Source organism: Labrus mixtus, chromosome 13 (genome assembly GCF_963584025.1).
Source record: "Labrus mixtus chromosome 13, fLabMix1.1, whole genome shotgun sequence".
Lineage (NCBI taxonomy): Eukaryota > Metazoa > Chordata > Actinopteri > Labriformes > Labridae > Labrus > Labrus mixtus.
This window is the reverse complement of record NC_083624.1, coordinates 11,467,265-11,488,187: the sequence shown is the minus strand read 5'-3', so window position 1 is coordinate 11,488,187 and position 20,923 is coordinate 11,467,265. Positions and strand designations below refer to the sequence as shown.

The 20,923-nt window shown below is 40.9% G+C and overlaps 1 protein-coding gene across 1 annotated transcript in view; it reads right to left on the bottom strand.

Annotated features, from left to right (window-relative positions):
* The window catches only part of thsd7ba (thrombospondin, type I, domain containing 7Ba), a 125,727-nt gene extending 107,342 nt beyond the window's left edge, over nucleotides 1–18,385 (bottom strand). The window contains exons 1-3 of the mRNA XM_061053692.1: nucleotides 18,198–18,385; nucleotides 6,602–6,894; nucleotides 4,601–4,777 (exon numbers count right to left, since the gene is read on the bottom strand). Coding sequence (XP_060909675.1) covers nucleotides 4,601–4,760 — 160 coding nt within the window. The 5' untranslated portion in view covers nucleotides 4,761–4,777; nucleotides 6,602–6,894; nucleotides 18,198–18,385. The remainder of the gene's footprint in view (nucleotides 1–4,600; nucleotides 4,778–6,601; nucleotides 6,895–18,197) is intronic.
* Between the last annotated feature and the right edge of the window lie 2,538 nt (nucleotides 18,386–20,923).

Sequence of the window (20,923 nt, the reverse complement as noted above, 5' to 3'; positions counted from 1 at the left end):
ATACCCAGCTGACAAAGCAGCGGGAGCAATTCGGTGTTAAGGGTCTTTCCCAGGGACACATCGGACATGTTGCTGCTGGAGCCGGGGATTGAACCCTCAACTTTCCGGTTGACAGATGACCGTCTCTACCAACTGAGCCACAGCTGCCCAATATAATGGCATCAATATATGCCAAACAAAATAAAGCACAATTTGTATATCAATAATAATTGGTATTCTGATTTCTGCTGGGAGTGCCGAATTTTATTCTAGTCGAAGAAAAAACGTCATATGTTAAACATTTTTGTATTTTACTCAGCGATTACACTAAATATCGCTGTTCTGACACACTGCTTCATTGTGTGTGAATTAATTATACATGTGTGCCTCCCTGGCAAAGAAAGCAAATAGGATGTTTAAAAGGGATAATATTTGAGCAGCTGTGTTTCAGTGCTCTACTATGTATTCTGAGGCAATGATGAAGGTCAATCTTTTAACAACTCTAGATCTGTCATTGAGCCAGAAACTTGCAGCTTATACACAGCTCTGGGAACCCGCTCACACAAATGAATTACCCAACAATGCTGCTGGCCTAGATAGACACTTGAAACACACAATAGGTTGGCTGTGCTTTATTTAGATCACATAATTTCTGTACTTGAAGACGAAATTTTTAAGGGAGCTTGTGAGTGAAATTGAGTATACAAATATACTGTGTCCGCAGTAGGCAGGGAAAAGTAATCAATTATTATCAATAATAATCTATTATTTAGAGTTTAAACAGCTTCACAGAAGAAATAGATGCATTGTCCTTTAAATGTTTGCAGTGTTTTTTTTTCTTGCTGTCTGACATTTGACAGACAGGGTATTATTTAACCTCCTTTCAATTTTATTTTTTCTAATGAGGCTATCACTGGATCAGTGTTCAATCAAATAATCAAATCACATATCTTGTTCAGTTCTCTGTCTGTGTTATTCCAATTAAACTGAACACCTTTAATGAATTGGCCACCTGACAAAAACCATGTGACCACAGTGATTATACAATTATGTGTGTAGATATATATACATAAACATGAATACACGTATTTGTAATTTAGCAAATAAAATATTGTGATTGACAGTTTCAAATGCTTGAGATAAGTCTAAGAAAATGCCAAGTATTTATTATTATTTGTAGCTGGCCTTGTAAATAGAACTGGCCTTTCTAAATCTATATTGTTTGGATAAGATTTTCTTGTGAATGTTTTAATAAATGTGTTGCCTTGAAAAACAAGGTAAAATGGATATAGGACGATAGTTTGTAAAATTACTTTGATCACCAGTTTTAAAGAATCGTATAATGTCTGCTTTTTTAGCTCTTTGAGGACAACACCAGTTGCCAGAGATCCTCCTAAGATATGAGTGAAAGGCTACAAACTTTAGTATAATCTGATACTTCCTTCGCTAAAAAACTACTAATTTCATCATAGCCAGCCAAGGTTATTTTTTAGATTTTTAATGATATCACTTACAGTACTTAATTAAGCTGTGGGGGCTCAAAATGAAAGATGCAGCCACAACGTATTTCTAAGTAATCTAAAGGACTGCCCTATGGAGTTAGATCAGTCATGAACACACACAGAAGGATTCACAAACGTATTTCTGATTGACACACAAAAATTACTTGTTTTATATGTAACAGAAAGCCACAAATATGTGATATACATATATATTTTTAAGTATTTGCCGTTTTCATCAAAAACACATTTGTATCTTGTTACATTTATATACAAACTGTTCAGTCTGCATTTACAAACGGTTTGTCACTTGTCACTTTGGCTCCAGGGCCAAATGGAGTACCATACAAGCTCTACAAGAATGCACCGGATGTGTTACGCTTTCTATGGAAGCTCATGAGGGTGGTGTGGAAGAAGCAAACAATACCTAAGGCGTGGCAAAGGGCTGGCGGCGTGCTAATACCTAAAGAAAAGGAAGCATCAGACATCAGCCAATTCCAGCCAATATGTCTCCTCAACGTCGAGGGAAAAATCTTTTTCAGCATTGTATCACAAAGGCTGTCCACCTATCTGGTAAAAAACAAGTACATTGATACATCTGTACAGAAAGCAGCAATACCAGAATTTTCGCTAAGAAGGACAAGAGAGACCTACATGTGATCTTCCTCGATCTGGCCAATGCATTTGGTTCAGTTCCCCATGAACTCCTTTGGGAATCTTTTGCCTTTTTCCATGTACCAGAGCTCATCACCACACTGGTCAAGAGCTATTTCGAAGACCTGCAGCTGTGCTTCACAACAGCTGACTTCAGCACAAAATGGCAGCGCTTGGAAGTAGACATCATGGCAGGCTGCACAGTCTCACCCTTGGTGACAATGGTCATGGAAGTCATCATCAGGGCCACGAGATGGGTGGTGGGCGGTGAACGAACCAGGGATGGGCTCCGGCTGCCACCCATCAGGGCATACATGGACAACATGACAACACTAACCACTACTGCAGCATGCACCAAGCGGCTACTTGGAAAGCTGCAGGAGAACATCAAGTGGGCCCGAATGAGAATCAAGAAGGACAGAAAACACCCAAACATACCTTCACCAGATCAGAAGAAGGACACCTTTGCAGGGCCCGTGACTGGAGGATGCTGGCGGACATCGGCCGTCAACTAATTTTTCCACCTGAAATAGCTTCCACCAACCTCAGGCCAGACTTGGTGTTCTGGTCCCCTTCACAGAAGACTGCTTACATTATAGAACTCACAGTTCCATGGGAGAACTCTGTTGAGGAGGCCTATGAGCATAAGAAGCTGCATTATGCAGAGCTTGCAGCAGAAGCAATGCAGCGTGGCTGGAAGACCAAAGTCTATCCGGTTGAAGTGGGATGCAGAGGATTTGTTGCGTCGTCTACCATCAGACTGCTGAAGGAGCTTGGAATCCACGGTGAGGCTCTGCGGAAGACCATCAGATCACTTTCAGAGGCGGCTGAAAGAAGCAGCCGGTGGATTTGGATCAAGCGGAAAGATCCATGCTGGGCCCCAAGTATGTCAGGGTGAATCTTTGGGACGGTTTGACACGGGACACACGCTGAGGGCTGATCATCCTGCAGCGGGCCGCCCTTGTGGAGGGTGTATAGTGAAAGGCCGAAACACCCAGTGATGCAAGGGTACACTACTGATGATGTGGCCTGTGCTCAACTGTCCTGAAGATTACCCAGGCCAAGATACCCGTACCCCCCCGCCATGTTGAGCGTCTACCACTCTCAACAACTCAACAAATGTCGTGAAATGCTCCCCACCTATTGGCACAAAGGATTTCTTAAACATCACGTCCTGTGTATTTGATTCTCACTGTATTTGTGTGTGGGATTTTTGAGACTCCCCTGCCGTGGTACCATTCACAAATTTTTTTATTATTCTTCAGCAGGGAAATGTCTGTAGCCAATCAGATGTCTCCTTTATTTTGACACAAATACAAGTACAAATAGTCTCTGTGATTGTCGTACTATAGATGGAAAGTTATTAATCGTAAACAATGGGTCCTTCAAAAGCCGCTTCCCCCAACACATCGACCGGAATATCACCAGTTTATTCAACACCAGTTAAACTGTTACACCGGTGAGACTATATGCTGATATAACGACACGCAGTCAATATACCCAACATGATGAACAAACAGACACAAATGCAGTGAGGTTCACAATGACAAACCGTTTGTAAATGCAGACTGAACAGTTTGTATATAAATGTAACAAGATACAAATGTGTTTTTTAAATATATATATGTATATCATATATTTGTGGATTTCTGTTACATATAAACCAATAAATATTTTTGTGTGAATCAGAAATACATTTTATGAGACTGATCTAACTCCATACTGCCCACAATGTTGTCAATGTTATTGGAGAGAGAAGCACCTACATTTGACAATTCATTCATTAAAAAATGTTCTGGGTTACTTGGTTACTGTGTTGCCTGTGTTACTTTGCAAAAATGATAGCACAAGTATACTAGCGCAGGTGTGCTCGTGAGGCTCATTGTGGGAGACTGTTAGCTTCAGCTTGATCAAGAATCAGCCCAATACACTAACTTAGCAGCTGAGACAGATAGTTGTATTCTCTCAATATCAGAATAAAAGACAACATATCTGTGCTGGGCACACACACATTTAAACCCTTGGTTAGACATTATAAGTTAGCTTACTGTTGTTTTGACCAAGGAAACTAAGATTAAACAAAGTTAATTGTGGAAGTTTGCTTCCCCTATTAACTGCACACCTGCCCAAATACTTAAGTGTTGGGGAGAGGGAGTGAGCCAACTGGTGTGAAACGCCAAGCTGATGGGTCTTTGTCCTGTATGTTACCTACTCTACTGTGCAAGCATTGTTGCTGTGTGTCCATTTGATTGCATTTTAATCATTATTTAAATTTTGTACTGGATTTTCCAAGAATGGTGGATCTCCCTCAGCTTTCTAATCTGTCGTAATGACGGACCACCTTTGGATTTTTCTGTCATTGTTAAAATAAAATGTGGTCAAAGACAGAACATATTGGTTTCAAACATTGGGTTGTATTGAGTTATTGTGTGATTATAACAATGATTAAGAATAACGTAACTTTTTACCTGCTTTCCATGAGAAATTATGGTCATTTGGAAACACAATTCCTGGCTGGACTGACAAGAAAAATTGAGACAAGAGCAGATAGAAGCTGAGGTAGGTCCTTGCTGGCTGTATCCAGGCAATGAAACCAAAGGCATGTTTCAGAGTCATAGTCCAGCCCATTGCTGCCTTCTTTACTCCTGTGGAAAGAAGATGAAATCAATCAGTAACTCAGATCATTGGAATTGAGACAGCAGGCAAGAGGACAAGCTGCTGACAGAGAGGTCTCCAGAGGGCAGCAGCCACCTCGCCGCTATTTTGCGGCTCGTAGAGATAGCAACGAACCTCCGATTTCGATTGAACAGACCTTTAAAATCCCCTTCATTCATATCAGTTTGAAGTTGACTTTTTCTCCATTGTTGGTTCTTATCAGCTTTCTCCATAGAGCCTGTTAGCATAGCTTCCAAGCAAGATGGCGGACATTGAGTTTTGATTCTGGGAGTGAGGTCCCATCCACTGATCTGTAGCTTCAGTGGGTCCCCCCCCCCCCCCATTGGTGGGTTGAAAATATGAGGAACTAGCGATGTAGTTTCACCCCCTCTAACCACAGCAGCCTCCGATGACGCTAAATTATGATTTTTGCGTCATCTGAGGCTCCTTTTCAGACAAGAAATACGGAGCTTTCCCATCTCGGGAAAATGAGGGCGGGATGTACGACCATTCAAAAATACTACCAGGTTTCTGATGATACAAAGCTTAATGCAAATGGGTGAAGTATGCCTTTAATTATGCAGGCCTACATCCAAGTTTTTGTTTTCAAAGAGAAACAGTTGAGATTACCATAAATTAGGATTTGAAAAATAAATTAGTGGTTTTTATTCCTGCACATTGAGCTTATCTGTGATGAAATGTGCTGTATGAATAAAATTGCCATTACTAATTGCTATTTATTCTGCATTTTAAAGAATTTGTGACGACTGTGTTCAAACAGTATAGGCTTGGACTCACCAGTCTGTGCCTGTCGGTTGAGGCGTAATAGAGGCTATCCTGGAAATCTTAAAAATTAAACGTTTTGAAAAGTAAAGTCGAGATTAATTTAATCAGAGAAGGGAGAGAATCATGCAAGGCTTTCAGTGATCACAGAAACCCGATGGCAAGCAGCAATATCTGCTGTCCAACCTATTAGATACTTCATGATCTGGACCTTGTTTGATACAGAGAGTATATTGTATATTCTACAGATATCAGCAGTCTTTCTCTTTTACAGGGGTTCACAATAATTCATGTCTAACTAGATATTTTCAAAAGAATGGCAAGGCCAATTTAATAAGCCAAAGCTCTGAATATGCAATGTTATCTTTTCACCATCCCTTTAAATAGTTAAACCACCAGTTTGGTCCAGACTGAAAACAAAGGCATATATTACCTGTCCATTTATCATAGATGCAAACATTTTTGCCAAATTTTCACTCAATAATGAAGCCATCCACCTGATGCTCCCTTTACATTCTTTACATGTTTTTTTGCATGCATGTAATATATGCAGATAATTAGAGCAAGTATTTTCCATTTTTGGGGTGCATGTAGTTGTGTCTGAATGGGATATATTAAAGAAGAAATCCATCTCCACACAAAACGAGCTGAATTTTTCCAGATGTTTCCTTTTGCATTTATGATATTGAAAGTTTTTAAATATTTAGAAATACAATAGTAATGGGTTTTTCAATCATTATATCCCAAAAAAGCAAAATTTCAATTCATGCAGGATTTGTAAAAAATTGCAATCAACACCAACCTCTACCAACAACAGAATGTATATCACTGTATGACATTTTCTTTAAATTATAGTAAAACAGGTCACCTGACTAAATACATTTAGATCTTGATATTTATGGAGGAAACTGCTTGTTGCTGCAAGTAGAATGCTCATCAGTCAATATCTAGGTTAATATATCATTATTATATAACAGTGCATGTTAATACATTTTTTGGGCACACAGCATGATTTGCAAAGTAGACTTTACCTCAGAAGGATTACCGTCAGTCATGCCTTTTGGTGTTCTCGTTGATGCAGTGGCAGATGCTTTTTAGCATCCTTCAACAGAGGAAAGGCGAAGGATAGGAGACCTCATAAGACTTTCAATCTGGCAGGAATGCTGAATTAGCTGGGCCAGGCCTTCCCCCTGAAGCATCATGCAGTGGCTTGGTCCTCTATGAATCAGTAAGTAGAGGACTGGTACTGTCACACCTCCAACAGGTTTAGATGTATTATCTGCTGGCACTTGATATGTCAAGCACACACCCACTGCTGTTCCAACTGGGACCAGAGACAAAGAAAAAAGAAGGGAGAAGAAGTAAAGATATTAACATCTGATAAATTGTGCCACTTTATTCTATTACATTCTTGACAATGTATTTCTTGTACATGATGCATTTTGTCTGCTATTTTGCATGAATGGACATTTTACAAACAGCAAAAAAGAAAATAGAGATTGGGAAGCTGCAGAAAGGCTTCAGATGCATGGCCTGAAGGTAACTTTATTTCATATCACGATTAAGAACAAACTGAAAACAAACAAAGCTGGCGAGGTCAATCCTCATTCAAGGCTTCTTCTCTTCTTCCTCTGCTTCCATTTCGATGCTCTCCGGAAGGTTGTGCTTCTCCTCCTCTGGCATCAGAGTGGCAGGGTTTATTTGGAGAATGTGCTTGTGAATCTTTCCACAGTGTTTTCACGGAAAAATAATGTGATGTAAATTAGCCATGTGCTGCACATTGCGACTCATTGAATCAGGTTTCATGATTCTTGCAGTCGGTGCGGCGATATTATGCATTCATGGCCGGCGTGAGGAGGGTCCGCAGAGGGTCTGAGCACCCAGCTCCAAGATTTTGTAATAACATGGAAGGGTTCATGCCGACCGCGTTGCAATGATTGGCTACAGGGCCAGGAAGTATTTTCTTCAGGCCGTGTGGAGCGCTGAGCGTTCTGACCGCAGTCAGTATGAAATGACTCGATGTTCGCAGGGACTCGGCTCTTTCGGCTCCCAAATTCTTTTTACTGAAGTTTTCAAAAGTAAAAATTACATGTTCAATAAATTGCTGTAGCTAATTGTTTTCATTGCATTTACAGATCAACTCTGACACCACCCAATGACAGGCAGAATCAGGCACACTAGCTTGCCTTTTTTCTTCCAACTGAACTGCTGGATGTACAGTTCTCATGTGTCTGTGAAGGTGTTTTGTGGACCCTACTCAATATGACAGCTTAATTTTCCAAATTCTGCATTCTGCCTTGTATTACTTTACAAAAAAAAAAAAAACATCTCGCGGATAGGATCCGGCTCCAATCGTTCACTTGAAAGAGCCAGCTCTTTGAACGGGTTCGTTTTCAACCGACACATCACTACAACAGAGACTGAACAGAAACTTTAGGTTATTTACATAACCCCGGTTCTCTGAGTAGCATGAGTGAGTGTCTCACTATGGGGAAAATACTGACTCCCGTATTGCCAGACAAGCCTGATATGAAGACAACTGTCCCCAGTGGCCCTTCTCACAATGGGAGCCACGCCCTAAGAAGAAACCGAACTGAGGACTGAATGGTTGGCGCCGTGACATCCAATTTATAAAATCTAGCAAAAGTGTGGGGTGAAGCCCAGCGTGCTGCGGTACACACCTCTTGAATAGAGACTCCTTTAAAGAGAGCCCATGAGGTTGCTAGCCCTCTGGTGGAATGTGCCCGTAGGCCTGCAGGGGGCTGGAGGCTCTTGCTAGTGTAAGCCAGAGCAATAGCCCCCACAATCCAGTGGGACAGACGCTGTTTGGACACTGGCTTTCCCATGTGTGGGTTCTCCCAAGACACAAACAGCTGGTCGCCCTTCCTGAAACTCTGGGTCCTTTCCAAATAAATGTGCAGTGCACGGACAGGGCGAAGAGTATGCAGACGCCTGTGTTCCTCAGAGGAAAAAGGCGGGGGGTGAAAGGCAGCCAGCTCTATTGAAGAGCAAGTGCCCATAACCTTGGGTATGAAGGCAGGGTTAGGCAGTAGACTGACCCTGGTGTTCCCCGGGGAGAACTTATTACATGCATGATGCACAGAGAAAGAATGTATCTTACCAATGCGTTTAGCTAAAACTAATGCCACTTTCAGGGACAACATCTTCAGCTCCACCTGTTCCAAAGGTTCAAATGGGGAGCCAGAGAGAGCATCCAGTACCTTGGGGAGATCCCACGACGGAGCTAGTGGTCTGGATGTAGGCAGTTTCCTCCTAGAACCCTTCATAAATTGACACACCAATGGATGTTGACCCACAGTCCTCTTATCAAAACCAATATGGCAAGCCGAAATAGCTGCCAGATACACTTTGATGTTTGAGAAAGCCTTACCCTTCTCTATAAGGTTCTGTAAGAATGACAGAATCACTGCCACAGAACACTGAAAAGGAATAGCCTGCGACTCTGAGCAAAAGCTTTCAAACACACGCCACTTATGCTCATACAACTTCCTAGTTGAAGAGGCCCTGGCGCACTGAATAGTATCAATAACACTGTGGTGGAGTCCCACCACTCACGGGCCAGGCCCACAGGGCCAGCCTCTCTGGGTGAGGGTGAAATATCTCTCCCTGTGCCTGAGACAGTAGGTCCTTGCACACTGGTAACGGCCACAGTGGGCCGGACAGGAGTTGAAAAATCTCCGCCATCCAGTGCTTTCCTGGCCAACGTGGGGCTACCAGAATCATCGACAGGGCTCCTTCTCTCACTCTGGCCAGAGTGGGAGGAATGAGTGCTACTGGTGGAAAGGCATACAGGAGGGTCTTCGGCCCCCGTGTGCCAGTGCATCCACTCCCAGCGGGGCTCCCTGATCTCTCAGAGAGAAAAACATGGGGCACTGAGCATTGTCCACTGTAGCATAAATGTCCACAGTTGCCTGACCGAATCGTGACCAAATCTGCCTCACTACCTCGGGGGTCTGCGTACAGCGGGTTGCCCCTGGATAACAGATCTGCCCCGTAGTTCAGAATGCCCGGCACATGCGTTGCTCTCAGAGACAGCCGGTGTGCACTGCCCCACACTATCAGTCTGTGTGCCGGTGTGTGTAACTGGGGGGACCTCAGCCCGCCCTGTCTGTTTACATAGGCCACCACGGTAGAATTGTCCGTCCTCACCAAAACATGATGACCCTTTAGCCACGGGAGGAAATGTTTCAGAGCCAAGTGAACAGCCAGCAGCTCCAGACAGTTTATGTGAGCAGAGAGCATGTGAGAGCCCCATTTCCCATTCACTGTTCTTCCCTCGTGAGTGGCCCCCCAGCCCAACAGAGAGGCGCCTTTCGTGATTACCTTCCTGTTGTGGACAGTTCCCAATCTGACCCCTTGAATGAGGAAAACTGGGCTCCTCCATTGTCTGAGAGCAAGAGAGCAGTCTGCAGTGACCCTCACCGCGACGGTCACCGTCGTATGTCTAGTCCCAGAGAAGCCACCCAGCGCTGAATGCCTCTCATGTACAGATGTCCCAGAGGTATAGCCACCACAGAGGAGGCCATCAGGCCTAAGAGCCTCTGGCACTGTCTGAGGGTAACTACGTTGTCCCTGCGAAAAAATACCAGACATGCTTGCATCATCTGCACTCTCTCCGGGGACAAAAAGGCCTTGGCCTGGACCGAGTCCAGGGTGAGCCCTATAAATGTGACCCGTTGAGCAGGCATCATCATGCTCTTTTCCACATTTATCTGAAAACCCAGACCCATCAGGTGTTGTGAGAGAACCTCTGTATGACAGGCCGCCTCTTGTTGGGAGGGAGCTGCCAGCAGCCAGTCGTCGATATATGTGGCTACTCTGATGCCCCTCTCCCTGAGAGGTGCTACAGCTGCCTCGGTGCATTTTACAAACACCCTTGGGCTTAGAGATAGGGCAAATGGGAGGACCATATACTCGTAAGCTATCCCCCGAAAGGCAAATCTCAGGTATTTCCTGTGCGGGGGATAAATCGGAATATGGAAATAGGCGTCCCTTAGGTCGATTGACGTGAACCAGTCGCCTGCGCACACGAAACGCAGCAGCGAAGTGTGTGTCAACATTTTGAACCTGTACTTTCTTAGATGACGGTTTAGGGCTCGGAGGTCTAAAATGGCTCTCATACCCCTCCCCCCTTTCTTTGGGACAAGAAAATACCTCGAGTAGAAACCGCTGTGGCTCTCCTTGGGAGGCACAACTCTTATGACTCCTTTCTCCCTTAGTGTGGAAAGAGAAAATCGGCGGATACTCCCTGAGCTAGTGAGTTGATTATTTCTTTGAAACAAGGGGGGGCGATATTGAATTGGCTTTTTCTATCGTCCTCAACACCCATTCTGACTCTGTGCAGGCAGCCCATCTCTCTCTGTGCTGAGAGAGAGGGCAATTAATTACCCTTAATCACAGTTTTGGAACGCAAGTAGATAGATAAACTTATTTTATTTTGTCCTAAAATATGAAATAAGGCTAATTGCACTTATATGCTGCACTGTGATATTTTAAGAGGGAATTTTTAATGAGATTTGTTTTTCTAAGAAGATAGCCTTTAGTGCAGATTCAATTAGCATTTCTCTGCATTTTCATCCCTCGTCGTTACTGAATACATCAATAGAGATTGTAAATGAGATAGGATGTTGAGTAATCCGTTAAATGTATTTATATTCATTTAAAAAATTAATAGTTTAAAACAGAATTACTTCCCTATTTTATATTGAATATTTTATGTGCATTCCCATAAAAGAGTTTATAAATATGAAGCGTCAAACCGGAAGTGCAACTCGATTTTTTTATTTTATTATTTGTGTATTTCTGGTCCTGACAGTGGAGGTGGTTCTCACAGTGTTGGTCTGCAGAGGTAGGGGTCTGAGAGTGGAGGTATGCAGCCAGACTCTCTTGTGATCAACAGCTGGCTTCCAAACTTTTTCACCCTCAGTAGTAAACATCTTAGCTCAATCAGCTGCAGTATCATGTCCTTTGTTGTCCAGCCAATCAAGAAAAAAAAACATGGGTCCATATCTCTAAAATTACCAGAGTCTTGTTGTGTGCTCTTTTTACTCAAGAATTTTAAGATGGCTGACGCTGCTCTACCTGGGTCTCAGTCTCCTTGCAATCCTTCTAAAATCACCAAAATGTAGTGCCATCCACTTAAAATGAAATAATTCATGGTGGTAAAATTATGTTACATTTTTGGGAACATTTTGTCAGTTTGGGAATTTTGGTCAAAGGATTGTTCGGGTCTTGGGGCACATGGTGATCTACATCAGAGCAGTTTTTCTCATAAAGTCTACCTGAATATATATTTGGTGACAAAAGTTAAAGATGACAACAACAACAACAACAACAACAACAACGACAACAACCAAGAAGCTGGCAGAGGAGCTGGAAGAGATTAAAAAGACTCAACTTTATGTCTGAGGAGATTAGCAAAGTCAATCAATCAATCAATTTTTATTTGTATAGCGTCAACTCATAACATAACCAATAACAAGTGTTATCTCGAGACACTTTACAAAAAGCAGGTAAAATTCCTTACTCTTTGTCTGTTAACATTACAAAAGAGCAGGTAAAAAGACCTTACTCATTGTTATGTTACAACAAGCAGGTAAAAGACCTTACTTGACCTTAAAAGTGCTTAAACAGCAAGTCAATCTTATGGGTCTGATGAAGGAGGTCTGTGAGTTTAGGGCCACAATCATCCAAAAAGACCCGAGGATTGAACTACTGGAACAAAGAATTGACAAGCTGGAGCAATACTCTTGGTGATGTTATCATCACTGGGCTGGATACCAAACATCGCAGACAGTGACCGTCAAGGTGAGGATGCACCACCTGGGTAACTGCATACATTAGAGAAACAAGTTGTTCGATTCTTCAGCAGTAAGAACATTCATCTTAAGAGTGAGCACATTTCGGCCTGTCTCACAATTGTTGTCTAGTTTGTTAAGAGAAAGGATAAGATTGATGTGCTGAGACAGTAAAAAAAAAAAAAAACAAAGGACACTGGGTTGTACGTAAATGGCCAAAATTCAAGCAACATGGACAAGGAATGGAAAAGGTTTTATTAACGTTAAATGGACCACCAGAGTAGACTAAGGTGGTTGTGGTGAGAAATCTGAGAGATATAGAGCCGTTTTTACACATGTACTCCGGATAATATCAAGATAATTACAGGAGGACTGCTCCGGAGATTCTCCCAACCTGGCTATGCCTCTCTCAGCGGGAGACTATCCCTGTCAGAGGGGGGGAGGGGGGAGACTATCCCTGTGGGGGGAGGGGGGGAGACTATCCCTGTGGGGGGAGGGGGAGGGAGGGGACTATCCCTGTCAGGGGGGAGGGGGATTGGGGGATTTCCTGAGGTAAGACATGCTGTAAATAAACAACGCGAAAGTAGCGGCCGAAGCAACAGAGTCCACTACACAACGTTATAATGAGAATATTTGACTTTATAATCAATGCTCTGTGTAGTCCAATGGAATGACAACATCCACAAAAGAGAGGAGAACAACATACTGACGAACAGAAAACTTAATGCAGCCGCTTAATTACGTGCACGGAGATCGTAGTGGTCGCGTGCAGACACTTTAGGCAGTCACTGTATATAAACGTCATTCTCTTTCTATTGGCTCGAGGTGAATTCTCCAGAGTATATGCTGCCGCGTTCGCACATCAGATCACTCGGACTTTCTGCGGGGAAAAAAAACACTAGGGGTCTGGCAGGAGAAACTCCAGGTAAAGTCTGCGCAAAAAAGTCGGCTGTTTGCGTTCACATATAGCCTAAAGCTCCTCCGGGTAGATTAATGTCCAGAGTTTTTCAGGAGATTTCCGTATGTGTGAAAAGGGTTTAGGTTGATCAAGGAGCATGTTTTGACAGAGTCAGAATGTAGCTTTCACTGTATATTCCTTTACATTTTACTTTCTCATTATAATATGACGGATAAAAACATGTATCGTCCTTTGGAGGAGTAAAGTGATGATTTCTCTCAAAATGAAAATAGTCAAGTTTTCAGTTATACAGCATTTTTTGTACAGAAAGATCTTCATTGTAAAATAGTGGGCTGTACAGTTGTTGATGTAATTATGGAGAGCTTGACAAATGAAATTCACTCTACTAAATTTAAGAGTGTAATCTTTAGTAGCATATATATGTCGCCTCATTCTTGCATTGATTTATTTACGAATATTATTGTTGATATTTTGGGAAAAGTATGTGATAAGAAACAACTTTTTGTTTGTGGTGACTTCAATATTCATTTGATAAAATGGAATGAACATAAATTGACTACAGACCTTTCTAATTTAATGTTTAGTTTGAGCTTCTGGCCCCTTATTGACAAACCTAGTCTGATAACCAAAGAAAGCGCCACACTTGATAACATTTTTACTAATGCTCATTATCAAGCAAGAAGTGGTTTGCTAGTGATATCAGTGATCATCTTCTTTTTTTTGTTATAGCACATAATTTTAATGTTAAATGTTCAGTTGGTAATGAGACCATCAGAAGTAATTAATCCCAAGTGTCTTACCCAAGTACACTGGGGACGTATTATTGCAGGAGCTGGGATTGAACCCTCAATCTTCTGGTTAAGAGACTATGACTCTACCAACTGAGCCACAGCCACCCTGAAATAATAGCAGACCTCCTTGCACTCAATTGAGGATGATAACACACATGGATATATCGAATTAGAATTGGGATGGGGTGTATGTTGACAACCCAAATCAAGCCTATGATGAATCCTTTGTGTACATTTTTAATATTATATTATAAACATTGTCCTATTAGAAAGTGCAGGCTGAAAGATAAACGTATAGGAAAACCATGGGATGACGAAAGGTCTACAAAGGGGATGCAAGAAAAAACTTCTGTAAAAGACATTTTATGCAACTGAGATGGTGAAGAAAAAAAAAAAAGTCATATAACAACAAACTGATTACCATTATGAGAGTACAGAAAAAAGAATGCTACAGTAAAAATAATATACAAAGGACTTGGAAAGTGATCAATTATATTATTTTAAATAAATTTAAATTTATACATTTTAATAATAATTCAAATAGTACGGTGGAAAACCTAAAAAATGTTGTTGATGATTTCAATGACTACTTTGTGCATGTTGGCACTACTTTAGCAAAAAAGATAAATGTTTTTGATGACAAAAAAAGATGTGTGCAATAATCTCATGAATAATAATATTAGTTCAATGTTTCTTAGTGGGCTAGATTAACAGATATAATTGAAATTGTAAAATAAATGACAAACAAAAGATCAACTGACATAATTTCCATTGGCATGGTTATTATTAAATAGGTTATCAATTCTATTTCAAGACCTTTGACCTACTGTATATATGTAACCTGCCTTTTCAAAAGGGTGTCTTTTCTTATAATATGAAGATAGCCAATGTAATTCCAGTTTTTAAAAATGTAGATAAGCACTACATGAACAACTATCGACCAATTTCCCTTCTTCTAAGGTTATAATATTCAATGATTTGTTTTCTTACAAAATAATTCAAATAATGTTCAGAGCAAAGTGAAAGTCACATCCAGACTCATACAAAGGTTCTTTTCAATTCGGGAGAGCAAATATAATTTAGGAAGTGTAGTGTTTATTGAACGAAATGCAAAATGCAAAAAAAAAAATAGATGTGCTTCAGTTATTCGGGTCAATTATGGAATGATGCTAAAATTAATTTAAAAACCTGTAATTCACTTGGTTTTTTAAAAACCCTGTCCTAGGGGGTCAACCAGATCAATTTCAATTTCGGTGTACAGGTAGAGGAGACCTTAATGACGACTGACTGAAGATTTAAAATTCTTACATAGGTCAAAGGATGTGGCCATGGCAACTTTTACAATTTTAATTTCATGCCATGAAACAGGATGTGGCTCTAAGTTAAAACTATCACGTCCAAACTCAGGCGGACTATATTTGATGAAAGTTCCCTTTTACAAATATCTACATGCCAAAATTGCAATAGCCCCACCCACCAGGTTCCTGGTCCGAAACCCCCGGGGTTCTTGCAAGTTCTCCCATACATGTGAGGGTTCCTGCCGGGCAATCCAGCTTCCTCCCACAGTCAGAAGACATGTTCATTATAACGGTGACTCTGAATTGTCCGTAGGTGTGAGCGTAACTGGTTGTTTGTCTCTACATGTTAGCCCTGTGATTGACTGGCGGCCTCTCAACCAATGACAGCTAGAATCGGCGGTAAATATAATGGATTGTTGGATAACTGTTCTGTGTCTGAGAAAGGCCACAATCTGCGCCACATCCTGACGTGCACACACCACTAACGTGTTCAGAGAGCCTGTTGTGCAGTTAATTTTTTTTTAATGCTTAATCATCAAGTACTCATACATGTAACTTCACTACCAACTTAGGTGGTTGACCAGTGCCAGCCTACAGGAGTCTCATAGAAAACGTTCATATTTCAATCAATAATCAGGGTAGGTAGGATGCAATTAGTGACCTAGAAAGGTTGTGGCTGTATGTAATAGATAAATCAAGCAGAGAGGCTCAACACTCATTGGGTTGATTCACAAGCGACAGTTTGTCCCCCACTGAATCCATGCCATCTTTCTTCTTTATATGTAGCATTCCAGGCTGGAAATATGCCTCTGTCAAACATTTCCCATTACTTTGGCTGCCTGTCACACCTGGGGGCAGCTCCCAACCAACCAGAAAAACAAGATGGAGTGTACCTGTCAGAAGAGAACCCTCAGGGGCCTGAGGCACCAGCTCCTGCCATTTCTCAGATTCTGATTTCCTCAATACTTGTATATATTTCAGGGTCTCTAGATGATAGTAAGGTTAATGACTAGGGCTTTGTCAGGGGAGACGCTGAGGCAGCTTCTTTTGCTCTAGATAACATTAACACAGGTACGTCAATTTAGTATATAAACCACACAACTCTAGAACAATTCACCTCATAGCTGTGTAGATGGCATTGAACAAATTGTACTTTTTAAAGTTATTTGTCATGACAGATCCAATAAGTTGTTTCTTTGCAGTAGAAATTGTTCGGGATGCAGTGCCTATTAAATGGCACCAGTGTAACAATACCTTTCCACTGTGGCTCTTTGGTTGTTGACTAGCCTGTATGGTTTCAGTGGGCATCCTCAGGATTAAACTGCATTCTGTTAAGCTTCTCCAGATGTTCTCTCACATCTACAACCAGTGTTTATTCACATAGCAAAGCTATTTCTATTTCGCAATTTTACCCACTGTCCAATAGTGCCGAAAACCACGTTATAAATGAAATATTAGAACACCACTGTATTGCTTATGAGACCTAACGCAACTTTGCACTGAGCTATTTTCAGTTTTCATTTAAATTCATCAGCATGATACTCGACCACAGGCACAGGCAACAGGCTTCGTCCATGGCAACCGAAAAACTTCAGTGATTATTTATCGGTCCATCTTTCAACCAACGATTGATGTCTAAATCAATCATCATCGCACCAGCCTTCTTACAAGACCCCTCCAAGTAAATCTGTGGCTGTGCAAAAAGCAGCAAAGCCTACCATTATTGAGCATAACATGATACAATTTAAACAAATGTGGTTCTTCATTGGATTTTAAGATGAACCATTCAATTGTTGAGAATATTAACTACTGAGGCTGAAGATTGCTCGAGGACAATCTCAAAATCATTTGAACAGATACAGTTTTCATTTAACTATAGATGATCAATGATTGATAATACGGTAAATATACTCCCCATACTCCTTATCCTGTATCCCACAGACTAATTTAAAACACATGAGAGCCCCTTTTTTCACAGTGTTTAACACACTAAAAATGTATAGTTCACACACTCTCACTTAGAGACTAAGAATTTGTCAATTTGTCTGTAGCCAAAATCCATGCACATACAAATACGCATGGCCAGACACAGTGTATGTGAGTAACAGCAATCCTCCATGTTTTTTTCTCGCAACATTATGCCAGAAAGATTACACGGGGATTTCTTTATTCATGCAAAATTGAAACACTTCAAATGTACCACAGTACCAATTACACATTCCACACTTTCTCAAAATGTAGCCACAGCTGATTCTGTAAGATCAACAGAGTCTGTTGTTCACCTATTGTTCTGTGAACAAACACCTGAGCTAGTGCTGCTGAACTCCACTCACTTCATGCCAGATGCTTTAAATACCTCGATCCCATATGCCGGTCTGTCATTCCAAGCTATGGTATTTTCCTCCATCTGCCTTTTCCATTATCGTTCCTTTATCATTTTTGTCAGTGATTTATCCCAGACAAAAATCAACAGGCACATCTCAGGTACACTCTGATGATGGAAGCTACATTCCTTAAGTTATCATTGTCGAAGCATACCAGCAACAAAGCACTGAATAAAACATGTCTTAGTACCGGCAATAACATCCAACATCATCATCATCATCATCATCTCAACTTCACATTATTCATAGAAAATCAAGGAAGATGGAATTAGATATCATTCACATTCATCACAGCAAACAAAGGAGGATGGAATTAGAAATGAAGAGAAATAAACATTTGACAAGTGAGCCATGAGGGTTGTGTTTTCAGTAGTATAGCTCCTCAGTGCAAAGTGAACACCACAAAAGAGGTCTTACCTGGGATCTTGTAAATGCTGCTGTTTGTAAAAATCCTATTGCTGAACGTTGGCGAGAGTCACAGAGAAAGATAAAGCAGAGAGGAAGAAATCTCTAAGAGAGGAGGGGCAAGGAGAACAACCAACAGTGCAGTTATAGAGAAGGGGTCTGTGTGAAAAATGAGAGAGAAACAGACAGAGAGGAGAGCAGCTGTGCTCTCACACAGCACTGCGTTACTCTGAAGGGGAGTGGGAGGTGATACTTCTCACTCAAGTGACATCTGCCTCTCTCTTAAAAACTATTGGCTAAGAGGAATGATTTCTAATAAGCCAAACCCGCTGTCTCCAAGTGAACACACCCCCTCCTTTTCACTGCACATGCCTACCCAGATGCATTCACACACACCTAAATACACAGGCACATATGCACATGTGTTATTTGACTGCAGCATTGAAATTCTTTCTTTGCCATGCATTTTATCTTCCAGCTTGGTCTCCCCTAGCACTATATATATACATATATATATATATGTCTTAAATCTTAAATTCACTCAGGTCCCTTGCAATGTGCCCTAAATTCCACAATTGTTGTTGATGTTTTTTTTATTTTACAAGTCAAATTTGCATCTGTTTTAAGGGCGTACTCAGACAAGACAATCCGTACCGTGCCTAAGCACACTTTACACTCAAAGTCCAGTTGGTTTGACTAGGGTGAGTGCTCTGTCCTGTGGTTAATCGCAGTACTCTTCCTTCGCGCTTGGAAGTGGTGTGCTTTGGCACGGTACAGTTCATGCACAAACACAAGTACAGGTAAGAAATGTGGACACCTTTCCATTGTCTAGAAGAGTCGAAGTGTTACGGCTGTATCCAGAACCGGCCCTAACCATTTTGGTGCCCTAGGCAAGATTTCAGCGGTTGCCCCTTATATTGCAGCCAGTTTGACCACCAAAGACAATATTCATACACTTAAAGAAAACCGGCATACAGTTTTATATTTAACAGAATTTCTTTATTATGAAATAAAAATCTACTATTAAATAAACATAAATAAAAAGGTAATAACACTAATATTTCTTATAAATATATACAAAATCAAATAAATACAAATAACTAACGTAACAGAACAAACAATATCAAACAGTGCAGGGAGCAGACGTGGTCACAGGCGGCCCAGAGACGGCAGGGGATGGTTTTATGATTGCATCTGTAAAGAGAAGTTGAGCATTTGTGAAACAATGGGCAATAATTGCACCTGAGCTGCATTACAGCCTATAGCATTCTAAACAGCAAACAAATAATTACAGAGATTTCTTTATCTTTCTGGACTTTCTGGACATTGTTTTGTTCACTACAGGAATAGCTGTCATGACCATTCCTCAGAGAAAAAACAAACATGTCATGCAAACTCCTGCAAGTGACACTGACTAATCTCTTTAGTGCTGAATAAACCTCGATAGCTCATTGGCTTAGAAACAACCAATCGACCCCCCTTTTACATTGCTGCATTTACACTGTACTGAGTTCATTCAAATACATTTTGAACATGGTATTTCATAGTTGTGAATAATGGATGATAATAAAACACTTCAAATAATCTGGTGTATTTTCTCTTCAGAGCAGTACAGAAACCTCAGCATAGTTTTTCATGTGAGCCCAAACGTTTTCCTTGCAACCAGATCTACAGCATGCACAACTAACTATTCAGTGAGGACTTCATGCACAAAATGCATTCATGCTCTTAGACATCAATACTCTAAAGCCAAGAGCTTAAAACTATTAATTACAATAGGAGGTGGAAAATAAACACTTTAATCGACTAGGGTGAAAGCTAACTAACAAAGATGTAAATTTATATAAAAGTAGGTTTTGTGTCCCAAACAACATAGACTACTTCACCAAAGAAGAAGTGTATTTCTTACTTGGTTATTTCCTTAAAATGAATAATCTTTACCTAATGAAAGTGCAGTGGAAATAAATGATGTTAACTCGAGCTATTGATTAGGAATTAGGAAACACAGACGTATATCATCCATCCATAACAAGCTAGTTTAAGTACAACAGATAATTACGAGCAATAACGAGTAGTGTTATTGTGATGCGCCGGGTCAGGCAGGAGGCAAACAAATAGAGCCTTCTTAAATATGTGATGTAGTTGTGTTTTTGTGGCTTCTTTTGTAACTAAATAATAGCATTAAAATGATATTAGATAATTAATATTTAGTGATAGTTAACTGCATTTTTTCCTTCTATTTCTTCGCTGTAGTTTGCTGCTACTCTAGTCAATCGTGTTTCCACAGCGAGCGCCGCGGTCCATCTCCAGATCGTGCCACCAGCGTCACTACGCTCTGCTCCGTTTCAAATACGCTGCAAGTTTATTTTCGACGGAGTACGCTTCAGGCATGCGTCAAGCTTGACAGAATACAACAACCTGGACAGAAAGTCAGACAAGGAAACTCATAGAGTGTTCAGTCAATTTCAAAATAGACAAAGCTACATGTTGTTTGCACGTTTTTCTTTCATGATCTTGTAGTTCTCCTGTGATGTGTGTACAGCTGATCATGGCTGCGCCAAAATCACGGTGGGTTAAAAATTATGGATGAATGGACAGTCAAAGTCTAAGGATCTTTGTATGTGGTGTTTAAGATATAAACTAAAGTAAAGAGGGAAATTCTTCTTGAAAATTGCAATATGGAATAGGCAAAGTGTTGCGCACATTTGTAAGTATTAACATTTCTATAAACTTAAATA